General features: G+C 39.5%; 1 protein-coding gene across 4 annotated transcripts in view; it reads left to right on the forward strand.

The window, feature by feature from the left end:
- The first annotated feature begins 682 nt into the window (after positions 1 to 682).
- Positions 683 to 13,054, forward strand: part of csnk1g1 (casein kinase 1, gamma 1) — a 44,854-nt gene continuing 32,482 nt past the window's right edge. The window contains exons 1-2 of one of the 4 annotated variants that reach the window (XR_009786280.1): positions 683 to 917; positions 12,010 to 12,380. Coding sequence is in view for 3 of the 4 variants with exons in the window: in XM_061761223.1 (XP_061617207.1) it covers positions 12,194 to 12,380 (187 nt within the window). In the remaining variant the exon portion in view is untranslated. Of the gene's footprint in view, positions 918 to 8,508; positions 11,931 to 12,009; positions 12,381 to 13,054 lie in introns of those variants that run through there. The other 3 variants (XM_061761223.1, XM_061761236.1, XM_061761226.1) reach the window with 3 other exon arrangements.

A 13,054-nucleotide genomic window follows, 5' to 3' on the forward strand; every position in this document is an offset into this window, starting at 1 on the left:
TTTTTGTCATGCTAAAATTGATGCCAATTTAAATTCAGCTTGGTCCGTGCAAAATAGTACTTATGTTTGGAATTACAAATCTTGGTAGTTATTAAATGTATGTCAGTTATTTGATGAACGATATCTTAGCCTATCCTTAGCCATTGTCCTGGTTTGTGTGTGTGGTCTTTCCTGCTTGGGGTCCCCAAAGGGTCTAGAAACGTCCATGCTATATGATACACAGTTAACTCCAAACTTTGAATGCCCAGTCCTCACCTTTGGTAAATAGTGCCTGTGTACACAGTACAGTTGTCAGTGTCCGGCCAACATGGAAGTTCTGGGATTTGATAAACAAACCTGAGTAAAAGCTATGCCCAAATCACATGTATTTTCTGAAGTCAGGTTACGTTGCGTTGACCCCATTTCCTTTGCGTGCCGACCACTTGACCTCAAATAGTAGAAAGTGGAGGAGTTTCGTTTTTGAGCAAAATAAAATAAGCCTGCCCATGTGCATTCCTCCTCAACGTTTGGGGAGGCTCATTTCGACATGCCTCCTCCACTCAACTTTGACAACTCATAACACTGACCAGTAATTTATTAAACCCCACAATAATAAACTTGTTATTGGAGGAAAGGTACAGTATATTCCACTTTGTGTCTACTTATCAGTGTGACCTGGAAGTGTCCGTGTGGAAGCGGGCGGTGCCGTTCTTCTACATCCGGTGTGTTCGAACCTCGCACCAGCCAGCAGCGAGCGAGCGAGCGAAGGCAGGCAGGCTACTGAAGAAGAAGAATGGAGAGGGCTGCCACTCCGCTGCTACCATGAACTATCACTAACAAGTAACACAGAAAGCATAGAGTCAAGACTCGGTCTAACATTGCCAGTCCAGCAGCAACACACCTACGGCTCCTTGACATCTGGATGTAGCACAACGAAGGTGAGTCTGTTGTGTGTATTCGGCATCAGACACAAATCTGGAATTTGTGTGGGCTTCTGCTTGTTAGCTCGTATTTTCATAGCTGACGGGGCTAATTTCCTTGTTGTGCTGGGTCCAGCTGTCACTCAGCCATCACTAGATGTTAGCGAAAGGGGTTTATTCGATTATTGTTTTTCTTAAATAGCGTCTGGTAATACACTATCAAAACGTGCCTTAAAATGTGCCCAATTCAGTGTTTCCCCATATTTCCAGTTTTTTGAGTAAATAGTTCCAGACGACCTGGCTGGCTGTCGTGGCTAACGTTAGCTTTGCGGCAGGTTTGTCAGGTTTTCTGCTGGCGAGCTGCTAACTCTGCTAACTGTGTGTGTTCGTCCACCAATCGATGTGACCACCACGATATAGAGGTTGGACCCCCTCGGCTGGCCTGGTGACTTGCTTTGTTCCCCAAACATTGGCTCGTTTCCTCCTTGTTTTGAACTGTCTTCAGACCATGTCTCTTTACCGCTCATTTTAAGATTAACCCTCGCTGTTTCAACAAAGCCCTGCATCTCCAAGTATTGTCTCGGTCGGTTTGCCCGTACAATGCAAAGACAGAATAGCACATCGTTTCATTCGGTCACACCAAGGCCTCTGCTTTTGGTGGAGTTGAATTGTTTCATCGGTTCGGATTTTCGTGGTTCTCTAATGAAAATGCTAATGTCAATGAACAGCTCACCTTCCAGTCAAACTTTACAAATCGATAGTCATCATTAACCACGCGTAATGGTATTTCCTCTTATGCAGACCTCTTCAAGATAAGATGCTACATGGTTTACAACTAAAGTGATGGCATTTGCTGTATTACACCTGGATTTTGAGCTCACCTAAAGCAAGACGTCCATTTCCACTCAGTTACACTGTCAATGTTAGCTGAGGCTGTCACAGCAGGAGTGTCAACTATTGGCAGCCCCCCCTCTCAGGCTGCTCTTTCCCCTGAAGGTTAACTCACAACACTTGCAGCCTTTATTTCTCCGTGACAATCAAAAGATGCAAACATTAGTTAGTTGATACCTAAGGGAAGCAACTCAGTTCCTAGCCACTGTTTGTCATTTAAGGCGTTCAAGATTTAGGTATATTTTAGTGCAGTATTTTACTGGAAGATATCAGCAAATTCTGCCTGATTTTAGTATTAATTTACCAATACTGACACTTAAACCATTTTTTTTCTTTTTTTATCCTGCATTTCGTTTTTCCTCCAAAAAAATAGAATTAATCTGTTCCAGGCTCAAACTGTTGCATCATAAACATGTTTAAATTCATATATGTATTTTCTCTTTACAATAATTATAACATTCTTAATGGCCAAACAAGTGTAATATGTTAAGACAATACAATACTCTCCAAAACAAATCTCAAAATTATGACAAATGAGGACAAGATCATAAGTCGTGTAACAGCTGCACCTGAGACCCCCCCCCCCCCCTTTTTATTTTTTTAATTTTATACATTAATTGTCACAAGTCCAAAAAAATACCTCTGGTTATCAATAAAATCCCCGTTTGATAACAAGTGACAATGTTAGCTGTCCACTTCAGCCTCTTTGAGTACCTCCATTCTGAAATGTGACTGAGACTCTTGGTGATGCATGGCATGGTGTGATAGATGATTTACTGCATTATAAAGCTTGATCCAGCTGCCAGAAAAAGAGCAAGAACAACTGATTCGTGATCTATTATGGAGGATATATATATATATATTTTTTTTTTCTCTTTATCTTGTAAAGATTTTTATTTGTACATGTGGTATTGTAATAATTTTGTGGGTATTTAAGTAAATAAGAAAGTAAACCAATTATGTGTAACTATAAAATAATAAAAAAAATACTACATTGGGATTATGGTTGGGCCGATTGGAACCGGGACTAACATTCCGGTTCTCCCGGAATCGTTCAAATTTAAAAATTTTGGTTCACAGTTTCGTTGCCTAAAGTCCGCTGACCTCAAAGAAGGAAGTAGCGAAAAACAAAGAAGAAGAAGTCAGTATGTGTAAAAACGTATGTTATATATACCGACACTGATGGATTAGTTTCGTAAATTAAATAAATTAAGGATGTCAACGTGGCCCTTCAATTGTTTTGTATGTGGCCGGTGAAAGAAACAGTTTGGACACCCCTGGTTTAAATGGAGATAACCAGTTATTTTTTTGATGAAATCGTCTGAAATTCTCTGAATTTTAAGCTTATAAACATTTTACTATTTTACTGTATGTAATTTACTATGAATTTCTCACAGGCCCATTTTAAGGAGTATTAATATTAAGGCTGTCCCGATCCCATGTTTGAGATCAGAAATCGGTCCGATGTCAGCAGAAAAGCGAGGATTGCATTCGACTGGATCTAAAATCTCAGATCTTTCCACTCTTATACAAGCAGTCCATTCCTTGCGCCGCTCCAGCACTTCTGTCCAGCAGTGCCCGCACGGCATGCAGATCCTACGTGATCGCAACAACAGGTTGCTAAGGTGCTAACATAGTAGCAAGGTGTAAGAGTGTATGTTGCTTGCTTAAAATATTTTATTGGCACTCCAGTTGAAATCCACTCTACTCACTCTCACTTCACCTATTGAATGTTCAAATACATCACAGATGTTGTGTGTTTCGGTGTTTTTGGTCAGAAAAATTGCTACCTCAAATATAAAACACAATCAAAAACACCATTGATGAGGTAACGAAAATTAGCATTGAATTTGCGTAACTTAGATCTATCAAAATAATGAATATTGGTACACAAACGCTCTATAAACGCATACAAAAGTGCAATATAACAATACTCTCAGGCAAATATTCTTCAAACTCTGTGGAAAAACAAGTTATATTAAAAATATTTGATTGTGACTTCTACTTTGGCCGTGTCCGAAATTGTTCACTCACTCACTGCTCCCTCTCCATGTAGCTTTCAGGCACTACATGGTGCTCTGTTAATGACGTCACAGCTGTTGGACAATAACAAAGTATCCTGTTGTTTGTTGTGGTGGGTAAAAAAAAAAGTGCTTCATTTTAAAAATGTACTGTTACTGTATATTGCTATAAAAATGCCAACAATCAAAGCTTTGAAGTTACTTGCATTTATACGAAAAATTTACTCCCTCTGTCTGCGACGCATCTCGTCCCGCCATTCTTCTACTACTTCTCTGAGACGCAATGCATTATGGTATATCACGACTCTGTGAGTCACCCTCGGTTTATCACTACTTTTTGCTATGCTTTGTTGGAAATTTTGAGTCCACTATGTAGGGCGATGAATTTGATCACTAAGCATTCGGACACCACTACAAATTTTCATAACCACTATATAGTGCACTATATTGTGGTTAGTGAGTGATTTCAGACACGGCACCTGTTTCTGCAAGTGTACATCTCATTGCATGCACCGTACTGCCCCTCAGAGGTCAAGATGTGCACAGCAGGAACAGGGGATAAAAATATACTCCAGATGCTTTGCCACCGAACATGTGGAGAAAGCAAATCCTGTTCCTACCATAAACTTTTGATAATTGATTTTATCAATTTGTTGTTGCAGCCCTACATAATTTCCTCCCCTCCAAAAAAACTGAATCGAACTTGAGTCATTGTTTTGCACTTTAAAATTATCATTTGTATTTATTTATTGGTTATTTTTCATGTTTTTTATTTTATTTTTTAATTTGATCTAATCAAATGTAGAATATGCTTATGTTTAAGTTAAGCTGTGTTTGTTTTACAATTTAAATATGTTTGTTATTGTTGGTTTTATTGAAGTTATTTTTCAGGATTTTCTAATATAATTTTTATTTGTTTTATTCAATTGTAGTAAATCCCTATGTTTAAAGTTACTTTATGTAACCCATTGGTTAATAATAAATGGGTCCGTTTTTCTCATACTTACTGTTGCTAATTATTGTTCTTTGAGTAATATCACTTGCTCAAGCCTTTTCTAACATTCCATACTACAGAATAAGTAAAGCATGTATGATTTTTTTTTTGCTGATATCTGATCGGACCGATATCTGTATCGGCCAAAACTCAAGGCAGCAGTATCGCATCGGAAGTGAAACATTTGGATCGGCACATCTCTCATCAATATCAAATCTAGGGACTTCATTTAAATGTTCTGAATTTTCTTTTCTCATGGAGAAGGTTACAGGAGAAGGTTACACTTTCACAAAAGAGATCATTATTTTCGAAATCCTCATGAAAATTCGTTTAGATGTGTCTGATGCTGCAGGCACTTAAAACATGTTACTGAGCTCTCACTGATGGGCTAACCTGGGGTGTAGATCTCAAACAAAACGGAACAAATTGGCAACCCAGTCCAGATTAGCAGCGGGGACAGTGTAAACTCAAAAACACCCGTTGAAGAAAATGATCAGATCTGCCTTATCAGGCAGTGTGCGTGAGCGTTGTGGACAGATAATGTATCCCGCAGTGGAGAACACACACTCACTTGGTATAAAAAAAAATAATGTTTGTGATCATTTCTGAGCTGATAGTGTAATGTTGCATTTGTCTATATCTACCACATTTTTTTTTCGTTCACCAAGCATACATCAGATGCAAAAGTATTGGCAATGAAATTTCACCCAAATAGTACCGATAGCTTGGTTCCACGAATAAAGGCAACATCTTGAATTCTCGTATGTTTCTTATGGTTGCAAGATGCCTTATGTAGGAAAAGGACCACAGACTTTAAGTCATTGATTAATTAAACAACTAAAAATGCTACAGCGGCCTTCGGTTTATGACAGTTCTATTCCTACGAGACTGATGTAACTCGAATTTGTATAAGTTAAAACACACTGTAGTCTCTATCATTTACCCATGTTTAAGCAGTAGTAAAGTCGTTATTATGGTATGTAAAAATTTGTACAAAAATACTTTGAAAACTAACAAAAAAGAGCGTCATTACAGGGGTGAAACTGGTTCACTGTCTGCCGTTTGTTGAAGGTCAAGACCGCTGTACCGAGGACCCTATATGGTGTACAGACTATAATTGCTATTAAACCATGTTGTAGTTGATTCAGAGACATGGATCAAAAGGTGTTTTTTCTCCAACACAACCATGTCTAGAGTTCTGTTCGAAACAAATTCTGGGGATTCCCTTCCTGAAATCAAAATGAAATAGACCACTGAATGTTTTTGATGATGATCACACAGGAAAGATTTTTTCATTTGCTTGTTGTACTTTTAAGGTTGACCGAATTAAAACTATATGTATAACCTCATTAGCATGCAATTATTGGAATAGTAAAATAATAAGGATAGCAAAATAAAGTCTGCAGCATCAGCTATTTTCATGGAAGCCATGTTGAATACAGATGTAAACTAACATTCCAAACACATTTGCGTATTTTGTACCACAAGGCTGTAGTAATGTTGATACTCGAGGCCCACTGAAATAGAAAATAGCCATTCAAATTAAATCCACCTGCACTTTCCTTCTTTTGACATGTCAAAATGTTATCTGTGAAACACCTTGTAGTTTTTCATCTAGCTTTGTATCATTGTAACCTGTAAATGAAGACGGCCCAGTTTGCAACATGTGGCCTTTACTCAGTGCCTCATCTGGGAGTGGCCTAGCTCGGCAACGAGTCCAGTGCACACTGGTCAGTGCCAGTGAAGCTTTCTATACCTTTTCAGCAAGACATTTATTCTATTTACCAATAGGTTTGGGCTGTACAATTAATAGAATTTTAATCGTGATCGCAATTTTGGCTGCCACAATTAAATGAGCCTGATCGTCTGCAAATTATTATTATTATTATAATTATTTTTTTTTAAACATTTAAAATGCGGACACTGCTGCTTATGCTTCATTTGCAACAGTCCCGCAACTTAGTCAGCCAGCCACCAGGGGGCGAACATCCATCCATCCATTTTCTGAGCCGCTTCTCCTCACTAGGGTCGCGGGCGTGCTGGAGCCCCAGCTGTCATCGGGCAGGAGGCAGGGTACACCCTGAACTGGTTGCCAGCCAATCGCAGGTCACATGCAAACAAACAACCATTCGGACTCACAGTCACACCTACGGGCAATTTAGAGTCTCCAATTCATGCATGTTTTTGGGATGCGGGAGGAAACCGGAGTGCCCGGAGAAAACCCACGCAGGCACGGGGAGAACATGCAAACTCCACACAGGCGCGGCTGGGGATTGAACCCCGGTCCTCAGAACTGTGAGGCTTGACGCTCTAACCAGTCGTCCACCGTGCCACCCGGGGGGAACATATTTAAAGCTTTATTGAGCGCCGGCAACACGCTGTATGGCCAATTTCAAAATAAAAGCCTAAAATGGCATTGACGTCCCATGTAGTAATACATGAAGCTTTTATTTTGAAGATGGCCCTCTCAGCACGTTGGCCGAGAGGTGGCGGGTCACGTTAAGACTCTCAATCATTGTAGCGGCTGCCTTCAACTTCTCGCCAACCTGACCGCAATGAAAAACGGCAGGTGTAAATATAGAGGGAAATCAAAACTGTGGAGTTCTTTGCAGTTTGTGACCGTACATGACTGACCAACGGTCAAGCAGAACAACGGAGACGTACTGTCCTTGACAATTCACTATATTGACGACGGGATTTTTAAATGAAAAGTCGGTGCTTACACCTTAATGTTATTGCGTTTTAGGCATTAACTGTATTAGCTTACATTACGATGCAATTTGTGAACGCACCTTGTAATAGCACATTTATTCAGTTAACCCTTGGTAAAGTTAAAATGTTTTGGGTGCATTTGTTTCTTATTATTGCAGTATCTATCATTTATTCTTATTTAAAGATTCATTTTGCACTGAAAACTGGTACATAGTTTGTTGAGAAGTGGTGCAATAACAATAGATTTTTCCCTAAGAATAATCATGATTAATAATCATGATTACAATATTGATCAAAATAATCGTTATTTTGGCAATAATCGTGCAGCCCTACAATAGGTACATAATAGAACTTCTTCCCAGCGATGAAATGCTTATTTAAGCTTATACTGATGCACCGTGTCTCATTTTGTATTTATCGTATGAACATTTTCATTCCACTTGGATTTTATTTACACTGATGCCTGAGTCCAGACATGTCTGAGCATGGCGCTGGAATGATGCAATATGACTGGTAGTCCCCTCCCCCCTTGTTGAGAGCAAATTTTTAGTGCAAATTTGGCACTGCTTTAAAAAAAAATACAAAAAACTCTTAATTGACTGTTTTACAGTATTAGAGCTTTTGTCAGTTTGTGTGGTCTTGCAATATCATTTAACTTTTTAAATCCACCTTTGGCACCTTCAGACAGCCATTAATCATTAATTGGTTATTGTGTTTTCTCCCTGCATTAGGGTGCTTATCGTTCATGTGAAGCCAATCTGCACATGAAAAATGATACACCCAAGCTTGATGAATTATTTTATAATTTTTTTTAAATACAGTAAAGCTGAAATACAAAAAGGAATGATTTATGATTTAGTCTTGTTTGGAAGATACTAATGCCAGATTAGCCAATTAAAGGTTTAAATTACGTTTTCATTGTTGTATTGAGCACACAGTCTACAATTACTTATGGTTTATTTAGTTTGATAGTAAAATTATATTTAAGAAATATAAATATATTGATTGTTATTTTTTACCCTTTTTCGATCAAGCAAATTTAGTGAAATGATCATTATTGCATCAGTCATCATGGTTGGTTCTTTCATTCATTTCATTAGATTTTTACAAACATTTTTACTACTAAAAATTATTTGGAAGCCTGTACTGGACATGCAGGATCTAGTATGTTTGGATTTTTTATTTTTTTTTACATCGGAGCATGTAATAATTCAACATTGTGTGTAATTTTAGTTATGATCTGTGTGATGCATACAATGTAAGTCTGTTGTAATCAGACTGCATATGTGTGGTTTGGTCATTGTTGTTAGTCCAGCTGTAATCCGCTTTTTGAAGTTAGGTATTTTCCCTCATGTGTGTTTACACAACAGGAAGAGTTCCATCTTACCAACGGTTTTTACTGTCAACCTATTTTATAGCCATGAAGTTCAGTTCCTAATTTTATTTAATAGTAAGCATGGTTGCCCTTAAGAGCAACTGAGCTGTCTTGGATGCTGCGAACTGTGCAGGCAATATTGAGCATGAGTCATCCGGATGTACGCATGGACGCACACACACACACACACATCTGCAGCACCATGCACAGGAATTACATTATCATCAACTTTGTAGTCAGATTGACATGTAGGCTTGTTATGGTCGAAGAATTAACATGTAGTAATCCGTCAAATTTATATTAGCATTTAGTGTGCTGCAAACAAACACTGGCTGATGTTTGAATTTGTCAGAGACCTGTTGATGACACTGTATGTCTTAATAATGTCTTGGTCTTTTTTTTTGCACTGCCCAGTGGTGTCATTTAATGCAGTATGTGCAGGTTTCCCGCTTGTGGTATGTACTTGTGCATTTGATGTGAACAGACTAGCTTCCATCAATGTCCTTGGGAGTGCACATCTTTTATGTAATTGTTTATATAATATTCTCCACAAACATGGCCGTTTTGGCCAAGGTTGTGGGCGGAAGATAATCTTGATAGTCAAATGTTTTCTCGGATTCTTGCAGTCATCTCAACAGCACCCTGACAGTAAACTACCCTGTCCTTATCAGGCATTGTCCTCTTGTAAAGAGTGATTTTTTTGTTCTTTTTTTTCAGTGCATAACATTGATAATACTGCCTTTACAATGAAATTTAAGTGAAGTGCTAAGGGTTTCATGATCCCCAAAATGTTGAAAGGATGGGAAATGATTTGCCTTGTAGATTATGAAAAAAAGTTTCCCTTCATTTGTCTATGCTGCAAATATGTTCCAAAAATGAAAACAAATATGTCTGCATAAAACTGATAGTTAAGTATGTATATTTTGTAATTTTAGTTTTACACATTATACCCACTACTGTAGTGCTAACCACTAGTACACTGTGGTGCCCCTAATATAACACATGTATTTTAATCATGCTCCAGAATAATTACAACAGCAAAAGGCAGGCTGCATTTAATGATGATATATGAACCTGGTGGACCGAGCTGACTGCTGCTGTTGTCAAAATTTGAATCATCCATCCATCCATTTTCTGAGCCGCTTCTCCTCACTCGGGTCGCGGGCGTGCTGGAGCCTATCCCAGCTATCATCGGGCAGGAGGCGAGGTGTACATCCTGAACTGGTTGCCAGCCAATCGCAGAAAATTTGAATCAGGAGAGAAAAAAACATCAGACACCAAATACCACACCTGTCAAGTCATGCATGATAAGAAAAGTCACATGCAGCTAATTAGCTTCCTATGCATTGCCGTTTCCATCATTTTCTTAAGTGGCAATCTGAACCATTAATGGTAAATTCTGGAATGATGTCAGCCATGCATGCTAGTTCCCATTGAAAGCTGAAGTTGCTGCCTGTATGTAAGCAACCTGAATTATGCTGCAATTCACGTTTAACATAGACATGGCTGGAACTGAGCATTAAATTAAATTTCCTTGATTGACTATGTGAAAAATAATGATTGAATTGGTGTCATTTTGGTGATTTATTTATTTTTTGTTTTTTTTGTTGTTGTTGGTTTTTTTTGGTCCTGTTCGGCTGTTAGGTCAAGTTGAATGGAAAATCTGTATCCCTCTCATGCCGGAACAGTTTTACTGTGTCACAGTTGAGTTTGTAAGCTTCCGCTGTGGTATTATAATTGAAGTTTATTGAGAATCAGACTTGATCAGTCGAACAGAACTAAGTTTCTAGAAGGGAGAGAGAAACAAAGACAAAAGACAAAGCACTTATTGGAAACAGGATGAGAGAACTAAATCATTACATTATCTACAACAATGAAACATTAAATATGAGTGTTGCATTGGGCTGTAGTGCTACACTCTGTGAGGGAAGGACAGGAGAAGAAGCATGCAGGACAAGGGTCGTGAACCCGACTGTATAACTTAAGTGTGGTGCCATTAATTATGTGAATTATTGAAGTCTACAGGACGAGAGTATAAGTGAGGGGATACACAAGTGATTTGCATTTTCATGAGTTATTTGTCGCAGTAAGTGCGTGACCCCACACCCAGTGAAAGAGTCCTAGGGGTGTGTGTCTGCGGATACATGCAAGTGAATTGATACCGTTTTACATGCACAAAGTGTCCTGTAATTCCTGTGGCTGCACCGCGGCGGCTGAGGACCCCACCCAATCAATCGAGGGGCGGGATCGGGCCCAGGGATCCACCCGAGGCGCCCCGACATTGGTGAATTATTTTTAATGGGACGGGAGAATAGCTCTCTAAAATACGATTGTGACCAGGACTGGTCGCGAGTCAAAGTCCATTCGAATAGGCTCCAGCTCATTTGTGACCCTGAACAGCATAAGCAGTAGAGAATATGGATGAATGAAATACAGCCGAATGTTCTGAACTCCTCTTTCCAATATGTTGTATTGTGCATAACAGTTCCACGATGAGGTGTTGCTGTTCCGTAGTTGTGAAATCATTTAAAATGGGCATTAATTTTATTATAATTTTTTTTTAATTCCGAACCATATCCATAGGGCGCAAGGGAAGTTGTAGGTAATCAATTTTGGAAAAACGAAATCGGTCTATGTTCAGTAATTTTCTCTCATCAGGTTAAGTGAGATACCTGTTGTCATTGTATATTAGTGTTGCTTTGTTTGGTTGCATCTATTCATTTTTTTATCCATTTTCTGAGCCGCTTATCCTCACTAGGGTCGCGGGAGTGCTGGAGCCTATCCCAGCTATCTTCGGGCAGGAGGCGGGGTACACCCTGAACTGGTTGCCAGCCAATCGCAGGGCACACATAAACAAACAACCATTCGCGCTCACATTCACACCTACGGGCAATTTAGAGTCTTCAATCAACTTACCATGCATGTTTTTGGAATGTGGGAGGAAACCGGAGTGCCCGGAGAAAACCCACGCAGGCACGGGGAGAACATGCAAACTCCACACTGGCGGGGCCGGGGATTGAACCCCGGTCCTCAGAACTGTGAGCCAGACGCTCTAACCAGTCATCCACCGTGCCGCCTTCATCATTTTAATCTTTTGTATTTCTTCTTTTGTGTCAGGGTTTCCACCTTCTTCCCTCCTGTGACAAATGTTGAGGCCAGAGTGAGGACAGAAGAGTGTCCAAACCAGCTTTTGTCTCATGAGTGTGTGTGTGCCAACCAGGCACTGCCAGTGACCAGGGCTGTGGCTGTGGTGGGCCCGGCACATCACTCCGGGCCCTCGTTGACCTGTGCTACTCACACCATGGATCCACAGAGGGACAAATATGGCGAGCGGCCTGCAAGGAACACTAAAGTTTCCCAGGGAAGTCGCAGTGGACACTCGTCCCGACCATCAGGCTCCTCCAGTTCCTCTGGGGTTCTCATGGTGGGCCCAAATTTTCGTGTTGGCAAGAAGATTGGCTGTGGAAACTTTGGTGAATTGAAGCTAGGTAAGTGAATAAAAGGGTGCAGTAGCAGTCTCTCTGATCTTTTGTCAAGTAATAATAGAAGCACCGGGTAAAATAGGAACCAACTGATTATTCTTTTCTGGTGTTGATGTGTATGCCTGAAGAGTTTGTTACCAAATCTTATTTTGTGTTCTGTGTGGGCATGCCAGGTGTTAAATTTCCTTTTACCTGAGATGTGCAGCAGATCATTCACTGATTGTTACCATGGCATCTTTGTCTTTGTGTACACATGGATACTTTCTTTGAGCTATAATGGCAACACTGCTTCACAAAACAGAATGTGTGAATCAAATCTGTTCTTATATTTGTCACCAGTGTTGGGGATTACCGGTAACTAGATTATGTAATTGAATTACAAAATTAATTTAATTGTAATCCATTGCATTTGTAGGAGAAAACGTGGAATTAATTTGCTTTTGGAAATTTCTATGATGACAATTTTAGTTACATTTGATTTATTTATATACTTTATATACTTGGTTCTCTCTGGTCATGTGCCATTCTGAAATAGTCTCAACCATGACATATTTTTTTCAAATATGAGCTCGACCCTAGTTTGTCTGAGATTTTGAAATAGTTAGACTCATTTTTACACTTTTGAACACAATAACGCTGTGAACGCTGTCACTGACGTCATAGGCTGTTTCGTACTCCTT

This window comes from Phyllopteryx taeniolatus, chromosome 2 (assembly GCF_024500385.1).
Source record: "Phyllopteryx taeniolatus isolate TA_2022b chromosome 2, UOR_Ptae_1.2, whole genome shotgun sequence".
Classification (NCBI taxonomy): domain Eukaryota; kingdom Metazoa; phylum Chordata; class Actinopteri; order Syngnathiformes; family Syngnathidae; genus Phyllopteryx; species Phyllopteryx taeniolatus.